Genomic DNA, 21489 nt, shown 5'->3' on the forward strand with positions numbered 1-21489 from the left:
GTGTCTGACTTGCAATTCATGGTTCAGATATCATTACATCTCAGAACAGAATTCAACCAAATCCAAGCAGCACACGTACATGACACCCCCCCCCCTGCCGACTCGTGTAGTGATTTGGGCCCATTCGGAAAAGTAGTTTATACAAATTCAGTCTTTCGTGGTGATTAAGACTAGTAAAATGCACTCGACACATAATCTTCAATGTTGTGCAGTGCAAAAGCTTTGAGATATCTTTACACTTTTCTGTTTTATTGGATAAACACAAGATCGATTGCCACATTTAGCAAGGGTCAGGGCAGTCCAACTTTTGTACAGACTAACATTAGCAGGTAGACTTCAATTAGCAGGTAGTGTACAAGTCCCAGTCTGCTCCATGCAAAATGAGTACCTCCGAATTAAAGCCAATTATGCCATGTACAAAGTTTTCAAAAAAACTCTTCAAAAGTACTTCGACAGTCAGCATCAATTACCATGCCAAGTAGGTACAATGATAATAATAATTGGAATATTTAATAAACTCAACTTAAGTATTATCACTTTCAGCTAGGTAATTTTTGTTGAAGATAGACCCAAAAAGATGGAGTAATTCAGTGGGTCAGGTAGCATCTCTGGAGAAAAGGAATAGGCGACATTTTGGGTCAGGACCCTTCTTCTGACTGAGTGGAACGGGAAACCAGAATCTCAGAGTGAAGAAGGGTCTTAACCCAAAATGTCACATTCCTTTTTTCCAGAAATAATGCCCGATCAGCTGAGTTACTCCAGCTTTTTGAGTCCATCTTCAATTTAAACCAGCATCTGCAGTTCCTTCCTACACAGGCTACTTTTGTTTTGTTTTATTATATTATAGTTGCATATTCTCCATTCCCTACTTAACCAATCCCCGAATGTATACCCACTGTGAGGTTTATATTGTTACTGCTTTCAAACTAAGTAAGTTCAAAATTAAAAAAATGAATTAGATCTTAAAAACACTAAAGCCCCAAATCACGTGTATTTATTTTAAGATTGAAAGAGTGGACCAGTAACATTTTACATCCCAGCAGCAGTTATAAGCAATATTTGTTTTATGGAATGAGTTGATAAAGCAAACGGATTTAAATTTCATGAGTTTTATTACTCACATTTCAATGCTATTCCATCGATGGTGGATAAATCCTAGTGTACAAGCTCCCACCATCTTAAGACATATGCAAATGAATTGGTACATTGTTTAAAGCTTGGCATATGCTCAATTAAATATTATGCTGCCTTATTTGCATTTGCTGGCGTATTGCAGAGCCTCTGATCAGGATCTTCAATCATAAAATATTCTATCCAATATATTTTCTGCAAATACTGTCTGTGATTATGGACTATTTTTTATTCCAAACCTATATTTTTGCTGAAGGGTGAAACTAATGGACGTGTGCAACTCAACATGTCTTCAACTTAAAGTGTGCATGAACACTTCTGTGAAAATTTACACAGTGGCAAATTTCAGAAAGCGACACAAATCTTGGCAGCAAACCCACTGGAAATTGGAACGATAGGCTGCAGCAGTGAAATCATTGGAAAATAAAATTTTGCACACAAACGGCAACAATAATTCCCAGGGAGAATAAAAAAAAACTTCAACAGAACCAGAGATGTAAAACACCAAATGTATTCCAAAATTGAATGAATGTACATCAAACAATGGTACATTATAAATTAAAGACAGCATGAAACACTTGTATGGTTAAACATGGTTTTAAGGAAATCAGAAAGGTCCAAACATGTAATAAATACAAAAAGAAAACTGAATTAAATAAAAGACACCTTAATATGCATATCAGAGTGCGGCCAACTGCAAACATCTAATATAGTAACACTGAGCGATCAAAACAAAAATCATGTATGTGAATTCCCTAAAAATGTCATTGCAAATGATAATGTCCAAAATTTTATATAATAGAAATTAATGAAATTGAGCATGCACCCGCAAGCAATAATTTTATAATCTGGAATAATCAAGCAACTTCTTGCTTGGAATCAAGTATTTTCTGCACAACAATGTCAAAAATGCACCATAATAGTACAACTACAAAACATTTTCTCGCACAATTACATATGGCTCAGTCTTCTCCAGAGGTTGAGGTTGGTAAAAAGGAAAAAACATCAGAACCAATGGTCATAGGAGGTCAGTAGTGTCAACATTACAAACCCCAAGCAACTCAAAAAAATGCTCAGTATATTGGGCAGTTCTCTCTCTCCCCACCCCCCAGAATATTAAGAGTTTGGGATCTTGGTAAAATGCATCACCATTCAGATACTTTACATGAAGTGTTTGGGCAAATATTTAAACCAAACACATACACGCGTGAACACATATTCTCCCACTGCATAGCTAATACTTTATTCATATCACCACTGGAATGTTGAAAGGGGTTTTAATGAATTTACTTTTATAAACCTTAGCCACCCATCAGACGAACAGCTATTAAACAGTTTGAAAAGTGTACATTTGTCCAATGGCTTCATTATGTCAACAGCAGTTACGAGCTGGCGGACATTGCAACATTCTATGGTTGCTGCACATTCAAGATCCTTTCACTCAAAAACAAAGATTGCTTTGAACTAGTCTATTAAAATAAAACACCATTAGTTCAATTCTAAAGAAAACTAAATGCTAGCCAAAAGCTTCATTCACTTCATTAAAAACTGCCTGCAATCCTAAAGTATCAACCCCCTTCACCCAGTTGACCATACTTGTGAATAGCCAATTTAGCAGCCTAATGTACTTACATGTAAATGTTAGATTACCAGATTTACATTTATATAAAAAATATCAAAAATCAAGTCTATCATCTACCTTGTTCCACAAGTTTTCAATAGTTAGATTTAGCTCTTAGGGCGAAGGGAATCAAGGGATATGGGGAAAAATTTTGGATGATCAGCCATGATCATATTGAATGGTGGTGCTGGCTCGAAGGGCCAAATGGCCTACTCTGGCACCTATTTTCTATGTTTCTAATTCAAAAGATCCACACATTACCCGTCAAAATAAAATTGTCTGAATTGTTTTTAATATAACTTCTGATTCTGGGTAAAGGACATATACATTGACAGGGATCCTCCCACTAGTGCAGTATGTACAAATGGCCTCAAACCTATTTTTTTTTACAGAATATTCTTGGTCACAAATCCCTCATGAACCAGGTAAGATATCGTAAATGTAGGCAAGACCGCCAAATCAATTACTAAAATCTTGAAATCCAATTGAATGCTTCAATAATCACAATTGTTTGCTCCTACCTAGCCAGCACAAGAGCAATATAGTGCATTTTACTCTGGAACAATGAACAGCTTTGAAAATGTGGATTCCAAATAACTTTTGACCCTTGCTCTTAGTCAAACTACCTAATTCACAGAGTTTTGACTCCAAACTAGACCAAAACTGGATTACTCTGTCCTTTTCAGTAACCAAAGTACAATTATCATCTTCAATAAATCAAAATACAATTTACAAACAGGTTTATAATGTGCATTAAACATCAAAAGTAGAATATTGGGCATAAATGTGGCAAATTCAATAAACTAACCGTCTATAGTAGAATTACATGTTTAACTTTTCCATCACAAAGAACATTACTCATTGTTTTACATGTACTAGGGCCATGGTCTTAAAAGTTCAATTCACTGAATTTTGATTAACACAACAAATCCAAGTACAGCTGTGATGAGCACTACTTAAGATGGTAAAGCTTGGAACTGTTAATGCATGATTAGCAAATGTGGATACAATGCAATACTTGATCCAATTGAACAGATTTTGGTAGCTGCGTTGACTAAACGACAGATGCACTTACTGAAGTTGCCCATTCCACTCACTTATTTACTCATAAAATCACAGCACCAATTTTTGCTTTTGCCTCCAAAAGGTTGTGCCATAAATGAGCTTGCACAAGATGGGACTGGTCAATAAATCTTTATTCAAAGCAGAGCACCGTTATACAGCAATACCTTCAGTTATTTCAAAGTTAAACTAAATTCACCCAATACAATAATCGGAAATATTCAAATGATGAGTCCCATTATCCCCAATGTCTACTGAGCAAGACTTAATTTTTGGAAAATGAGATGAACACTCAGCATTAGTAGAATTTTAAACAGTGTTCAGCAAATTAAGATTTTACTTTAAAGAAGCACCAAAAAAAAAAATCAGGTAGAATCAGCAGTATAATTAGTAGGTTCCCTCAACAAAAAGATGTTCATGCAATCCAGGCTTTTTCAATTAAAATCTTTCCATTCCTCTTCAGGATACCAATTTTGTTCATTGTAAAAGTATTTAATCATGCTCAGTTTTACATTTCCAGTCAAGAGTTATTTTTTGTTGCAATCTTTGAAACTAATAACTTGTGTGACATATTGGTTCAATCCCTGACCCATTACGTTGTAATAATCCAATGTGTCACCTAGGTAAAGGGAAGGTCCAAGGAGCCCACAATTTGGATACAATTAGCTGGTTTTATACAATTTATCCAAGAGTCTAGATGCTGGAATAATTATCCTTGCGAGAAAAAGTCATGACAAGGTAGTCCACGGTGCAGTTTTGTTGATAATTATACATCATTTTAACTGAGCCATGAGGGAAGTCAAGGGTTCATCATTCTGCACCACCTTAATGAACTGCTTAAAATCATGGATACGTGGAAACATGGTCTGAAATTGAGTAGGGCTAAAGAAACCATTTATATAGTCAAAACACAAAGTAATTCAAATCATACAAAATCAAACTTCATTTTACACTAAATTTCTATACTGATATTCTGTCATTGTGTGCAAAATAACTTTGAACATTAGATCCAATAAGATTGGGGTTTTTGTTGCACGCTTGAGTATGATTTTTGAGTAGCTTCCACGTTTCAGATCAATACAATGCATTTTAGTTTGTCTACCAGATTCACACACATTTTCACTATTGATTATCAAATGCTGCACTTTTGCAGGGCACAGTGCAACCATAATTTGTGATTGCTTGGACCTCTCATACAGCCTCTAGATACACTGTTGGTGCAATTTAACCAAACTAAGACTTAATGTCACACCCAAATATAAAATGAACTAAACAATGTTAAGTATTGCTTGCCACAGCTGTTCCACCCAAGACTAGATAGTATACAAAAAGAGTTGGAAGACCGAAGCTTGAAGCATTACCACAGGTTATACAATTTATTGCTCAATTTTCCAACGTAGAAGAAAAGCCTCAGTAAGAGTTACACAATTTCCCAGAAATATTAAACTTCAGGTACCAAAAATCTGTTCTCTGCTTGAAAGATCTTTCAAAACAAAAAGAGCCCAACATTCCAGAATTGATGGCCCATACACTAGTGCCAAGTAATCAATATAGTTATTGCAAAAACAGAAACACTTGATAATTTTTAATTAGAAATGGTACAATTTCAAGTTCAGAATCAAAATGGAATACAAAGCAATTTTATATATATTTATATAGTCTCTGATTACATTTTTAGGCATGAATAAAAAATGCAATCCAGAATAAATGGAATAGTAGTGTTCTATACATGTACAAATCACAGCTTATTGGATGTGCATTCTGTACTTCGAATGTGATTAGATTTCACCAGTGGACCAGCTGACACCCCTTTTGAACCTTCAGTTTTGATGCAGGAGTATCCCATTCACAGCGTTCAACAGATCTAAGGTTAAGAGCACACAACACTGTTAGAAAATTGCCAATGGCCAATCACTATTTCCAAATAACCCCAAAAAATCTAAAAATTCATGGAGTTATACTATTAGCACAGAACTTGGGCAACATACTATATTAAATACATTGACATTTAGAACATTTAAAAAAAAAAAAGCTTGTTGGAAGTAAAAAAGCCATCCATAATTGGGTTTTCTTTGTTTCCCTCTTATACCTTCCGATGAAAATGCACAACAACGAATCAAGCAAAAACCATGGATTGAGAATGAACTGCCAGGGAAATAGTCTCCAGCTTTTTTTCAATTTGCATTTAAATCGTTAAAGACCTGATAGATTGAAATTTCAAGAAGTCATAAAGTGACTTGATTTGCCTCCAAATTACCTCCTCAATTTAGGGGCAATTTGGACATACAATGAAAGCTGGCAATGCTATTGATTAATTTCAAAATAGACTTTATTCAATTGATAAACATATACAATTCCTGAACCATTCAAACAAACAAAATTCATCCGACATTTTCGGAGACTATACAAGTTTTTTCAGTACAATTTTTTTTGACGTTTGTCAAATTTCACCAAACAGTCCCCCACCCGTGCCACTCTGTGGCCCCTGTCCAAGTAATAAATATATACAGTGTTTACAGTGCGAAAATTCCATTTGACATTTTCACTTCCACAAATAATGTTCCCCACCCATGCCACTCACGTGGCCCCCTGGCGTGGGATACCTTCCCTTAATTTGCAATGCTATTGATTAATTCATTCATGTTTTTGATAAAGACAATGCATCTTGTGGGAATCACTGAAAAGGGCCAACATTTATTATCTATCTCTAAATACCCTTAGGGAAGTGGTGGTAAACCACCAAACTCTTTCCATTGAAGGTAATCATTAAAGATTGGGCCAAAGAGCTTATTTCTATGATCTGTGACTATGACTCAAGATGGTTTGGTGTAATGTTCCAATAACAATGAAAAAGGTGCAGAACACGTTTCCAAGTTATAATGGAATTAAACTAGGAGGAAACCCGGTGGTAGTGGTATTCCAACACTCCTGCTGCCCGTCTATCCTAATGCAAAAAAGGTCATTGGTTTGGTAGGTGCATAAGACCAACTAGAGTGCATTTTGTAGATGGTAAGCACAGCAACAAGTCTGTTAGTGGTGACATTCTACATGTCTAGAATGTTAGGAGTGATACCAAATGAGAAAAATGCAATATTACAGCTCAATCAAGATATACAACTGAATGGATTGAAGTCATTACAATATCAAGTGATTGTATTCCATGCAATTACCTTCCATTAACAGGCTTCAATGGGTCATGTACTCTTTGTCTAAAGATCCACCAAGAGTGTGATTAATGCTCCGCTTTTGTGACGAACTGTTAGAATGTTGTAGATATTGGAGCGACCTCTTCCCTTTAAAAAAATGTAAAAAACACAAATTTGTTAAAAGCTGATGAAATCACCATCCATTGCCAAGTTTTCAACTTAAAGTTATTAATTGGCCATCGCACACACTCTGAGATGATAAATGTGTAGGAAAAAACTGCAGATGCTAGTTTAAATTGGTAGACACAAAAAGCTGGAGTAACTCAGCGGGACAGGCAGCATCTCTGGAGAGAAGGAATGAGTGACGTTTCGGGTAGAGTCTGAAGAAGGGTCTCGACCTGAAATGTCACACATTCCTTCTCTCCAGAGATGTTGCCTGTCCCGCTGAGTTACTTCAGCATTTTGTGTCTACCTTGAGACGATAAATGTCAAGTTACCAATACAACTGACCAAAGATTAACATGCTATTTGAATCTGGTTCTTTTCCTTTTCCCATCGAACTAAAAAAAAAAAGTAGAGAATGCTTATATTCTAAGATTACTTAGAATACAAGACCCTAGATTTCAATATATGCCCACGTTACACTTATTAAAAGACAAGGATTTTATGCAAATCCAATTCTCCAAAAATAAAACAAAGGAACACTTTAAGACATTTTGAATTAAATTGAGTAACAATCTAGGTTACCTTTTCAAAAGAGGAGAGTGTCCACAAAACACTATTCTTGATATATCAGAATTAAAATATTGTTTTCATTCATTTTTAATACGCTTACTCGTCTATTGACAGTTTAAACAAAAATAGAGCAAGATAAACAACTGGTTCATAACTGATAGGAGCTGAATTAGGCCATTTGGCCAATCAAGTCTACTCTGCCATTCAATCATGGCTAATCTATCTCTCCCTCTCAACCCCTTCTCCTGCCTTCTCCCCAAAACCCGACACCCGTACTAATCAAGAATCTATCAAGCTCTGCCTTAAAAATATCTATTGACGTGGCCTCCAGTCTTCTGTTGTAATTAATTCCACCGATTCATCACCCTCCGACTAAGAAATTCCTCCTCATCTCCTTCCTAAGGGAACGCTCTTTTATTCTGAGGCTATGACATCTGGTCCTAGACACCCCCACTAGTAGAAACATCCCCTCCACATCCACTCTATCCAAGCCTTTCACTATTCAGTCATTCATCACATTATCTGCACCCAACCTATAAATCACACTATGGCTCCAGATTCAATGTGAAGGCACGGGTGGAAGTAGCTGACCTCAATGAGAATTGCGTGTAGGAAGGAACTGTAGATGCTGGCTCAAACTGAAGATAGACACAAAAGTTGGAGTAACTCAGCATTTCCGGTTAAGGCACAAAAGGGTCTGAAGAAGGGTCTCAACCCGAAACACCCATTCCTTTTCTCCAGAGATGCTGTCTGACCCGCTGAGTTACTCCAGCTTTTTGTATCTATCCTCAATGAGAATAATATCAACTACCCAGGAGGTTAAAATAAATTACTTTCATGTCATCTCCAGAGGGCAAATGGCACTAATTTAAGATCAATCTTTGTCAGGAAACCCTTATGTCTTTGTGAATTAGTAAACATTCAATACATAGATTTAAGCCAAAAGCAAACAACGTGTGGTACAATGCACCATTACAATATTCAAAAGAATGAAAATAATGCTTAGACCTTAATGAATTTAACTCCCAGGTTTGATGGTCAAGCCATTTGCATGCAAAGATATGGAAGAGCAATTAAATATTCAAGGGGCCATGAATCATATTAACTCTGACCAGCGTTTAGACCACAGGAGCATCTGGATACTTGACCATATAGGCCCATTAGGTCCTCAACCAAGCAGAACCCACATGCACTTCCCGCAGAGTTGTTAGAAAACAACCTACCAACCCTTCCTTCGGGCACCAAGCCGATCTTCTCCGACACTGCCTTTCCCATAAAACTCAAATTGGAATGCAAATTACATTTGCTTTTGTGCGGCACATGGAGACGACTCTTTGTATGAATGTACGTAAAATTAAGACCAAGGTCAGATACCGACTGAATCTAGGGCAAACTTATTTGAACTTAAGTTACCCAATTAACTGATAAATAACTTTGCTGGCATTTAAACCCTTTGCGGATAGCTGTCACAATCATGCCAGCTCCATTCCAAGGGATACAGCTCTTGCCAGTTATATTTAATCTTTTAGATATATGGGAGCATAAAGTTGTAAAAGATAACATTGTATTTTTTTCACCAAGAAAATGGGCTCACCTAATTCACATTGGATTGGTCACTCTTAAGAGAGTGGCAAAAGTGGAATTAGTTAGTGCTTCCTTCAAGCATCCCATTGACATTTACTATGGTTACTTTAACTTTCATTGGCACAACTTTGGTCCTCATGTTGATAAACAGCAATAAAAGTTTCCAAAGCTGATGGATAGAGTTGGGTGATGAGAGACTCCAATACCTGCATTAGGGAGGCAATTATCCGCACACAAGCAATCACAAATGCCTGTGAAGACATGGTTCCCTGAAATGGGGGGACTACGGAAAAGCACAGCTGTAATTTCTACATGGTGTAACCAAAATGTATACAAATACCCTTTAATAAAATCTGACAATGTGCACTTTAGCCACATGTGATTTTTTTTCTATTACAAATCTCAAATTGGAGTACAGAGGCAAATAAATAAAGAGTCTGTCCCAAACATTATGGAGGGCACTGTACTTTTCCCAAATGGTAATTTTTGATTCGTCATAAAGCTTCAAGAGCCTTAGAACAGTATAATGGAGGAGTGTCTGGCTTCAACATAGCCACAATAGTTAGTGGCAGCATTGATCATTGCAATCGTGATAGACACAAAATTAATGCTCTTTTTACTGACCAGGGGACAGATTAAAATACCTTCTTCTGAAACACTGATGTTCTTTTGAAAAGCCCTGAACTTTTGGAAATGGGCATGAATCTTGCAAAATATCAAATTATTGAATATAAGCAGTTAATCCAGCCATTACCTCATTGTATGAAAAGGGACATTTATTTCAACAACTAGCCCCACCTTTTCCCAGCACAACAGCTGAAATCAAATATGTTTTTCTTTTCAGGGAATAGTGGCTGTCCAAAGGCTCCCAATTACTACACAGGCTTTTAAATACAAACAATGTTTTCAGAATGAAGACTTGCTGACGTTATACAAATGGCATACCGATTCTATCTTCTAAAGCTGAAACACTGTACATAATGAACAGAGCCACATCCAACCAATTGCATCCTTAAAGTATACCAAATAATTGGCTGGAAAATGTGAACAGTTGCTTTGCAAAAATAATCAGTTTTTTTCCATACCCTCTGCTGACAAATCTCAATGCCCTATATGTGTCCCAAGTTGCATTATGACCAGAAAACAGCAGGGGAAAATGATCATGTTAAAATTCAGGACAGGAAGATGTCATTAGCATTTCTGATCTGCCAGGGCCCTTCTCTGGCTCCTATGACTATTTGACAGCCTTCATTGTCACCAGTGCTGACAATCCCTGCAAAGTGCACGGCAGCAAGTATGAATAAATTGCATTAAATTAAAAGCCACAAGCTTGATAAATCTCTATAGTAGCATCATAGTCTTGTCAGACATGATCCTTTCCGAGCAGCTGGCTTTATTTTTCAGACATCAACCAGCAAGTCAGGCAAGATGGAAAGTCGCCACCTTGATCGGGGCAACTGATGCAAAAATAACAGGAAATGAGTGGCACCAGAACTTCCCTGTCTCCTCTGGGCAACAAAAAAAAAAATCAGCCTGATGAACAAGCAGTAGTTGGAAACATCATGGGCTAATCAAGTTTGCTGAGTGTAATGCATTTCCCATGTCACTTCTGATCTTTCATCCAACACAATACTCAGCCGGGAGAATTCTGTCACAGCCCAACAAGGCCTGCTTGTAATTCAAAGTGCTTTAGGATACTTTGGGCTTGAAGACGTGTAGCGTTTCCTACTGCCTACGTTAGCAAGTGCAAACTGAAAGTTGGATCCGTGAGACCTCTCATTCAATATTATTTCTAGTGGGAATGCTGTTAAAAGATTTAGCAGTGATTAGTCCTCAGACTTGCATCTTACCAATTTCCAGCCCTCCAATAAAGAGATGCCACACATTTAATCGGAAGATTGATGTTGCAGATTTAATATGAATCTTCATTTAATCCATCACATTTACAAGCCAATAATTGACTTCAGCACAACTAAAGATCAGCAGTTTGTGGACAAGTACAGAGGCAATCATGAAGATGTTGTTGGTGGAAAGCAGATGGTGTTGTCAGTCGTTCAGGCCATGTAAACACTGATTTGTTTTACGTATATGTTCTGCTCCCTGGGTATTCGCCACCCTGGCCTTCACACTCATTTCACCCCGGAAGAAGGTACAGGAGCCTGAAAACTGTAATGTCCAGGTTCAAGAACAGCTTCTTCCCTTCAGCCATCGGGCTATTAAACATTACAACCTCCAATAAGCTCTGAACTACGTAGATATGCGTGTGCGTGTGAAAATGTGCGTGTGCGCATATATATATATATATACACACACACACACACACACAGAACTTTCTCATTTATTATACTGTTTACAGTGTACTATGTTTATATATTCTGTTGTGCTGCTGCAAGAATGTCATTGTTCTATCTGGCACATATGACAATAAAACACATCTCTTGCTTAATGTTTGTCCATACGAATAATGGTAGTGATATTTTACAAATCCCTCAAACAGAATAAACAAATAAAAAGTGGCCAGTGTGTAGTCGATGACTGAAACACTAGAGTCATTTAAAAGCCAAACTAGTTTGTCGTACTTGTAGGTACACAAAAATGCTGGAGAAACTCAGCGGGTGCAGCAGCGTGTCGTACTTGTACTTGGCTTCTGGAAACTATGTGAGGGCAGGTGGGATTACAATGAAAAAGACAGCAAAATTAGAAATAACACTGCTTTAGTCGGTGGCACCTTGGATGAAAATAAAATCAGACGCCTGGGACGGCGTTGAATGACCAGAATGGCCATTTTAAGCAACATTAACTACTTTTGGTTCCCCAGAATTAAATCTCCATTCGATTCCTATTTAGAATTCTCAACATTCAGCCTTCGGAAACCATTTTAAATACCTTCATACAATATTGATTTAAAGTGTCTGAGGTAAAATTTAACAAATCAATCTTACCTTCTTGAGCAATATTAGTATCTCTACTGTTACTGGGTCCACACGTGCTGTACAGTGAAGCGAGATCTTGTGGGTTGTAGGAATTCAAAATTTTCAATACATTCCAACGAGAATCAATTCCATTTGAATCCAAGGCTGATCCTGGCTTAGCCGATATCCCTGTGCTTCTTGCCTGAAGAGGGGACATCTCCTGAGATAATTTTATATTTCTTCCTTGAACACTCCTCCTTATTCCAAATGAAAGCTGATCATTTCTTAAAGGACTATTTATTTTCATTCTTTTAGCTGTAGGCTCATGTGAGTCCAAACCTCCCTGATTCTCAGATATATTAGTAAGACACATTTTGCTAACATTGGGAGCCCAATGACCATCATATCTAAACAAATGTCCCCTGGGTCCTTCAGATTCATAGTCCAATTTAGTACCAGACTTTTCAGACACATTTCTCTTACTGGTACCAGCTTCTGAAGAACCATTCCTTTCTACTTTTTGCACCATCTCTGGCATCTGCCTTGTTTCAGAATGTATAGATCCATAGCTTTCAAGTTGCATGTTAGGACTCTGGGTCATCTTGAAGGCATTAAAGTCACTGGAAGATCTAGCTTCTGCTGCAGAGGGAAGGAGATTATTGCACAGGGACTGGTGTGAGGAAGATGATAATTTTGCCTTTCCAGGTAGCAAGTCAGAAGCATCGGTTGGAGCTGCTGGTAATGGCGACTTGGTCCGACGAGAAAAACTTTTGCTCATTTCTTTGGTGGCAAGCAAAGAAGAAACATCTTGACCTAATAGTGCAGGAGGGCATCCAGTGCGTCTGCTTTTAAGTGACCCACTATGAAAAGCATTTCGAAATCCATTTATCGAACTCGGTTCAGGAATATATTTGTGTACCAACCTTTGGTGCATCACTAAGACCTCTGGGTACAAAGTTCTGTAGGTACAAAATGGGCACACATTGCTCAGTAAGGCACTCTTGGAAAATGAGGTAGATACATTTCCCTGAGGACTACCAGCGCTGCACAGGCTTTGCCGATATATTGTGGTACAAAGATTCAAAGGCTTTTCCAATAAACTGAATTCATATTTATCACAGTAGTCCTCCCTGTTACGTCTAGTACTAATATAACATTGGTCATTTATAGGAATGGGATCCACCTTCATACTTCTAGCATTGTTCTGTTGTGTATAGTTTTCTGCAAGTTCCTCCATTGAGCTTTCCTCCAGAACATTGGAATCGTCAAGTTCGATAATAGCCTTTGCATCAGAGTTACATCTCTGTAACTCAACTATCAACTTTTCATCCATTAATTTCTCAGCATGAGACATTGGCGACATTGGCAACAGTGCACTGCAGAAGATTCGTCGACCATGATGGATCTTCAGGTCCGGGAATTCTCTACTCGTATTTGAAAACTCGGCATTTTGAAAAATTGGACTAGTAGACGAAATAATCCTTTTCTGATTCCCCCGAGGAATGTTCGCATCTAAATCTTTGGCACCGCCCAAAGAATCTGTAAAGAACCTCTTGGAGTCTTGAAGAGATTCCTGAACAGATTCATCATTTTCTTTTGGTGCTACTTCCAATTTTGGAGATGTCAATGAATTCTTCAGCGGCTCATTCTTTTCTTCAGTCCTTTTCTGCTCACCCTTGTGATGCCGTTCCAAGTGATACTTAAGTGAGGTTTTCTGAGCTGCAGCATAGTCACAGAGGGGGCATCGATGGGGTTTTTCACCTGAAACAATAAATATATAATTTACTCATTTTTAATATTTTACTAATTTTAAACCATCCTACCAACAACAAGAGAGCAGTCCTGAGCTACTCTCTACTTCATTTGAGACCCTCGGACTATCTTTGATCGGACTTTACCTTGCACTAAACATTATTCCCTTTATTATGTATTTGTACTCTGGATGGCTTGATTGTAATCATTTATTGTCTTTCCGCTGACTGGCTAGCACGCAACTATAGCTTTGCACTGTACCTCGGTACTCATGACAATAAACAAAAAGGTACAGGATATTTAGGCTTGCAAGCATGTTCCATCAGTCAATGTGATTTGTAACCCCAACTCTACATATCCATTATTTTGAACGGATTTGGGGTGGCACGGTGGCGTAGTGGTAGAGTTGATGCCTTATAGCGCCAAGTACGTGTTATTTGTACGTTCTCCCCGTGACTGCATGGGTGTTTCCGGGTGCTCCGGTTTCCTCCCATATTCCAAAGATGTACAAGTTTGTACGTTAATTGGCTTCGGTAAAATTGTAAATTGTCCCTAGTGTGCAGGATAATGCTAGATGGGGCAAATCGCTGGTCGGTGCAGGGGCTGTTTCTGCACTGTATCTCTGAAGTAAAGTATATCACTTGTTTACATCATTCATGAAATTTCACAGAGGACATAGATTTATGGCGAGGGGGAAAGATTGTATAAGAACCCAAAGAGCTTTTTGTTTTAACAGAGGGAGGCAGATATATGGAATGAGCTGCCAGGGGGAAGTTGAGGCAGGTACTATCACGTTTTAAAAGGGTTATGGGCTAAACACAGGCAGGTAGGTAGGACTAATGTAGATGGGGCACGTTGGTCAGTGTGGCCAATTGGGCAGAAGGGCCTGTTTTCATCGAAGGAAATATTTGAATTAAGGTATGAAATTGAATACTGTGACATAAAGCCAACAGGGAAAGTTGGCAATAGAAGGAAGAGGCGGGTTGTTAACTAAATAGGCTTGGAGTATAACACGCTGCTAATCAGCTACTACCAGAAGTTAATAAACCCTTGCTTATTGTCATGTAGATATGGCCCATTTAAGTGTAAAGGTTTGGAATAGTCGGATGGATTTTAATTTAACGAATGGGAGAGTATTCAATTACTGGTATGTTGCAATAAATATACATAGCACAAGGGTTTTTTTGGTGATTGTACTGGTCAAGTGCAAAAGTTAGAACAGAAGATTGCTTGATGGATAATACACTGAAAGCATAGGGGCAGTAATAAGGCAAAGTCTACTGGCTGCACAAGGCAACTCAAGGTAAGTTCTATTTACAGTACAAAGTAAGTTCTATGTACAGTACAGTACAGTAAGCAACAAAATAAGTTCTATTCACAAATTGAACACCCAATTAAGGAGCATGGCACGTAATTCTAATAATAATAATAATAATAATAATACATTTTATTTATTGGGCGCCTTTCAGACATTTCAATGACACCTTACATAGATTAACAGGAATATAAACATATAATCAGAATAAAATAAATAATAAAGACATCACAGAAACACAAATTAAAAACAGAATTCAGTCCAAAAACAAAAAATCAAAAACACAATGTGAAGAGAGAGCAGCAGCTGGGTTAAAACACCAGAATAAGAATATGGATTTTTTTGGAAAGAGGTTCATGAGTGACCATACCCAAGGCTTTCAATGGTCAACAAGAAATACTTGAGTTATGGGGCAGCACGGTGGCGCAGCGATAGAGTCAGAGACCCGAGCTCGATCCTGACTGGTCTTGGACAGATGCTCGTCTGTATGGAGTTTGTACGTTCGCCCCGTGACCTGCGTGGGTTTTCTCCGAGAACTTTTGGTTTCCTCTCACATCATACTCCAAAGACATAGAGGTTTGTAGGTTAATTGGCTTGGTATAAATGTAAATTATCCCTATTGTATGCAGGATAGTGTTAATCTGTGAGGATCGCTGGTCGGTGCGGAATCAGTGGGCCTGTTTCGGCACTTTCTTTTATTATAATAAAATATAATATATGAACAATTACTTTAAAAAGAATACAAATGAAAGACAGGATGGAGGTCCTGCACAAGACTAGAGAACATTAGTTCAAAATTAAGCAGCTTTGAGAAAGGTTTATTATTCAATTGTTAATAGGAAAACAGGAGATGTGAAACAGGATTACAGAAAGATGGGTTAACCGATAGTATGAGAATAAAATGGATCACCATCTACATTAAGAATGACCGCACTGCTTTAAAATAATGTAAACTAAAACCGATTTTGCTCATTAGGCCTTTAGCTCAACATAACAGTAAACCCAGTGCTTGTGGTTACAGATACTCAACATGTTTCAATATTCCTCTTTATGCTGCAGTGAACAAATAAAAAACAGGAAGGAAAGGGTCTCGACCCAAAATGTCACCTTTTCCTTTTCTCCAGAGATGCTGTCTGAGCCGCTGAGTTGCTCCAGCTTTTTGTGACTATCTTCGGCAAAACTGGGCAACTGTTAGTGGTAGAGTGACAAAGGGGATCCGACTGTAATGGCTTCCCCTTTAATATACTTGAGTAAATTATATATGTTTGTAGGTTTCGACCCACCATGCTCAACCCAACGTTCCTTTATAGCTTTGCAACTATTGCAAACAACAATGCAACTATTTCACAAAGAAACTGCAGACATACCTGTGTGAATCCTGAGATGAATATTAAGGTAATAGTTTGAGCGGAAAGACTTTCCACAGTAACTGCATTCACCAGATGAGCCAGACTCTCTGCTTCTTCCTCGTTCTGAGCCATCCTCGCTACGATCTGGGAAGTAAAAAAAGCTACTTAATCATCCATCACTCCTCCCAAATCATCCCATCCATATATCTGGCAACTTTATCTTAATCCAAGAGAGTGAGACAATACACATTTTATCTACAGCAAAAATGTTTATAAAGTACATTTAACAGTGACACGATTAAATGGATCATGAAAATATTGAAGATGGACTGTAAAATGTTTAAAATTCTATATCTGTACAAAATTAAGACCATTCAGTCCACTGAATCTACACAACTGGAATTCTCTGCTGGTTTCCTTGAATCTTATATTATTTCATATGCTTATACTCCCATCGCCCTCCCAATTCTCCTACCCAGCCCAGCCACACTGGGGATACTTTACAACATTCCACTAACACACCAACATGTACTACTTTAAGATGTGAGAGAAAACCAACCACTTTGAGGAAACCCACACTATCACACGGTGAAGGTAAAGACTCCACATAGCCAGCAGTGGATGTCAGGATCAAACTTGGTCACTGGAGAATTGAGGCAACAACATTACCTGTTGTAAAACTGCGCTATCCTTAATCTTGGAATAAGTGATGGCCGCTCTATACAATGTGTTTGCAACTGTATAAAAATGAATGGATGCTAGACTATAAAACTCCAGAGGCCTTTGAGTTAATTATGTCCCATCGCAAATCTGCACCCAGATCAAGCCTGGCTCTCTTTTATTTCTTGTACCTTACCCGACAACGAAAGCAATGACCAGCAACCTTGGTGCTCGCAAGCACACCTATACAATGTATGCAGTGCACAACACTGTGCAATTATAAATCAACACCTGAATCACCAACTGAAATATTCATCCGATTACAAAAGTTCCCTAATCAGGTGTGCAGCACACATGTGCATTTCCATCTCAAGAAATGTATTTACCACTAGGCTAAGTGGGACCCGTTGGGTCCCAGTCACCACGGGGGGGTGTGTGGGGGGGGGGGGGGGGGGGGGGGGGGGGGGGGGGGGAAGTGTGTATGTCGGCGGGAGGGGTGGAAGAGGAGGAAGGATGTGGGGGGAGAGAGGAAGTGGGACTTGGTGGTTTGGGGGAGGGGTGTGTGTGGGGTGGGAGTGGTGTGTGGTGGAGATGGATTGTGGAGGAGAGGGGTGTGGTGGGGAAGGGTGGGGGGGGGGGGGGGGGGGGGGGGGGGGGGGGGGGGGAGGGGGGGAGGGTGGGGGGGGGGGGGGGGGAGGGTGAAGTGGGGGGGGGGGGGGGAAGGGGAAGAGTATCTCGGGAGGGAAAAGACGGGGGAAGAGCCATGGGTGAGAGTGCGGTATCACAGCGGGGGGAGGGCAGGAACCGGGGGAGGGGGACCAGAGGGGGGGGTTCGGGATGTGGGAGGGTCACTCGGCGTTCTCCTCAAGGGGATGAGGTCCTCTGGCGGCCTCACATCAGCGGGGGGTCTCTCCTCCTGGCCAGCTGGGGTCGGGAGTTCGTTTTCCAGTCCCTTGGCGATTGTGTCCAGTGTGGAGACCTCCACCGGCCATCCAGAGCATCCCGCAACTGCAGTAAAGATGCGATGGCACAGGAAGCGGAGTGACAGCAGAAGGGGCCAATCCGCCTGACACTGAATGGCAGGAGAGCCAATCGATCTGCGCAGTGCAGTTTTTAAGATTTTTAAACCTCGATAACTCTTACCAGCTTCCACCGATCGAAATGAAACTTGGTGCAATCGCAGCATAGGAGAACGACGAGTAAGCTGGAGAAAAATAGTAGCGCTATTGCGTACCGTTTTGCGCAAATAGAATGATCGCCAAACCGGAAGATAACAAGATCAGAATTTTAGTTATGTATAGATTGTCCAACTGTGGTCCATAATTCACATTAATTTAACTTGGTAAGAGCACAAGGAAAAAAATAATCCAATTGATTAATTAGATCCTTTACATCTGGCCAACATGGCAGTAAAACCAATCATACATTGAGCAACTTCTGTGCTTAGCTAATACCAATTGTAAATATCCCTGTTTGGCAATATCACTTAAATTGTGATTTAATTCAAAGAGTTACAATGAAACCGCAAGGGGAAAAAAGTGCAATTCAGCAGTGAACTGAATAGGCTAATCCCAGATTTGAAACTCTGAGCATCCACAGGGTTAATGTTCTTTGCAAGATGTTCTTTGTAAAGGCAATCAACATTTGCAGCTATATGTTATCCTCAATACACGGGCAAAAACACCTGTTTGGCAATGTTGCTCACTTAAATTCAGTGCTCAAAAGTTCAAAGAAATACAATGAAACCCGCAAGGTGAGAGCAAAGGGCAAAAAGATGCAATTTCAGCAGTGAACTGAATAGGCTAATCCCAGATTTGAAACGCTGAGCATCCACAGGGTTAATGTTCTTTGCAAGATGTTCTTTGTAAAGGCAGGAAGTTTGCAGCTATATGTTATCCATCAATCCCTACGGGCAAAACACGGTGGCAATGTTGCTTAAAAAGTCAGGCTTTAACTATTATAATGGTGTAGGTGGTGGGCGAGTTGCAGCTACATTAAGGCAGCAAACAAAGGCAGTTGCCATTAAATTAAGAATTGTATACATGTGGTTTAGCATTTCACATTTTTAATTACAGGGAAAAGTCCACTTATAGCCTCTGGCACCGAGCGATAATACATCAATGTTGCCAGATACAAACAATCATCCCCAAAAAGATAGAGCATTCATTTTGTGCTATCCATGATGTAGTCACACTATGCGGCCACTAGGTAGATCTGTGCGCAGTACTGATGATTTCCCCCAACTTATCACCCGATTAATGTAAAAACTAGAAGTTTAATTGTTTAAGCCATTATCAATAAGGTCTGCAGTGTTATTCATGACAATTAATGTTATATAGAAACCATATTTTTACCAAGAAATGTGGTAAAAATTGTAAGCTTGAAACACACACTCAAACTGAACATGGTGCCAGGACAAACTGATCTCATCTGCTTTTACATAATCAATATCATTCCATTCCTAACACCCATCTAATCTAATAGCTCTTAAATGACACTATCACATCTATCCCCACCACCGTGTAAAAAACAAAAAATTGCCCCACACATCCCTATAATACTAAAAGGTGTGTGAGTGTGAGTGTGTCTGGTTAATGTCCATTACTAAATGATTGCAAATTCAAGGAGTGTAAAAGGCACATTTTCAATTGTGCAAATGACAAATTTTAAATTCCCATTAAAATAAATAATCTGCTGCATGGAAGTATCAGGATAGCCCTGCAACAGTGCTTCCCAATTTTTCCCAGTAACAAGCCTCACGGAGACACAACCAGTTGAAAGCCATTTTATCAACATAAGTATTTAAATGACCCATGCATTCTGGTTGAATTAGGAGTTTGGTAAATTAGAAATGCTTTTACTGTAATACAAGTGGCTGAGCACTAGATGGTGCAATTGCACCATAATCTTAAAATTATTTGGAAAGAAAATTGGGTTATTGAATTGAATATTAGAATAAGGGTCTAAATTTTACATTTATCATGGCAAATTGCCTTGTCCTTATGCACTAATTTAAGAAATTATATATACCGGAATTCCAAAATCATTTAAAGTTTTTAAATCTGATAATACACCTTATTTTTTAGCGTTCCTTTTGTGTTCCCATAAAAATTGCAAGTTTAAATGGAAAGGGACTCATCAACGTTTTCAATGACAGGACAAAGTAAAAATAATTTTGAAATTATCAAAATATAACTAGTATAATATATGATTATAATGGAAGGAATAAACAGAGCAGGGTCCACGCCACTGCATCTTCTTGTTCAACTTACTAGAGCTTCATGTTTGATCCAATCAGTGTTTTGAGTCAGCCCAAGGCAATTTACTCTGTCTCATTTGTTTTTCATGACTTTCTGCAGCCTTTGGCATTGGTGTTATCTAGCTAGTTTGGATTGTATTCAGTTGGCACTCATCTCTCTTGCCAATGCCATTAAGCCACCTGCAATGGCTTTACCTAAGCTTGCTTTCTTACCACTCATGTCCACTGGTAGATTGAAAAGATTAAACTGAAAAGATCAAAACCAGGAAGAAGGGGAACACCCAGTTGTACCTTAGTATCTCCTCTCAACACTGCCATAATCACCAAATTCTCCAGAGAGCTTGCCCCATCAGGGGAGAGCACACATTTCCTCCAAATATTGGTAAGATTCAAACCAACATTCCAATCCTTTTCACAAAGTCAGTTCCTTACCGACCATCTCTCTCTCAATCAAAACCCTGTGAAACCGAAAAGGTAATGCTCACAAATCTCAAGTCGCATCTGACCTTGAATCAGGTTTCCGAAATCTATTCTCATACTATAATCAAGGCCAGCTATTCTCTCCTCTGATACTGGCCCTGGCCTGCTCAATGTCAACAGAAACCCTCATGCTTACCTTTCATTATGTTTAATTTGCCATTTTAATACAGCTCTTGCCAGTCTTCCTTGTACATGGAGGTCCTGACAACCCCAAACCAACACTGCTGGCCATGTTGCAACTTGCATCGTGACATTCATCAGTCAGTATTAGTATTTTTGACCCATATAGCTTCAGGTCAAGTAAGCGTTGACCATAAAATGTCCATCTTAGTTTTTTCCCCAATTTTTACCATGGACATTCTCTGTAATTGCCTCCAGCTCTCTAAACATTCAGATCAGAGCTTCTCAGTATCTGGCCCCACATATAAATGTTCCACCGTTGGCAGTTATGGTTGCGAAGTCTGGAGTTCTCGCCTAAACTCC

At 38.9% G+C, this 21489-nt stretch overlaps 1 protein-coding gene across 1 annotated transcript in view; it reads right to left on the bottom strand.

The window, feature by feature from the left end:
• Nucleotides 1–3931: 3931 nt before the first annotated feature.
• znf217 (zinc finger protein 217) overlaps nt 3932–21489 on the bottom strand; it is a 58243-nt gene continuing 40685 nt past the window's right edge. The window contains 4 exon segments of the mRNA XM_055652451.1: nt 3932–5678; nt 6985–7107; nt 12222–13952; nt 16626–16751. Coding sequence (XP_055508426.1) covers nt 7001–7107; nt 12222–13952; nt 16626–16751 — 1964 coding nt within the window. The 3' untranslated portion in view covers nt 3932–5678; nt 6985–7000.

Source organism: Leucoraja erinacea, chromosome 21 (genome assembly GCF_028641065.1).
Source record: "Leucoraja erinacea ecotype New England chromosome 21, Leri_hhj_1, whole genome shotgun sequence".
Lineage (NCBI taxonomy): Eukaryota > Metazoa > Chordata > Chondrichthyes > Rajiformes > Rajidae > Leucoraja > Leucoraja erinaceus.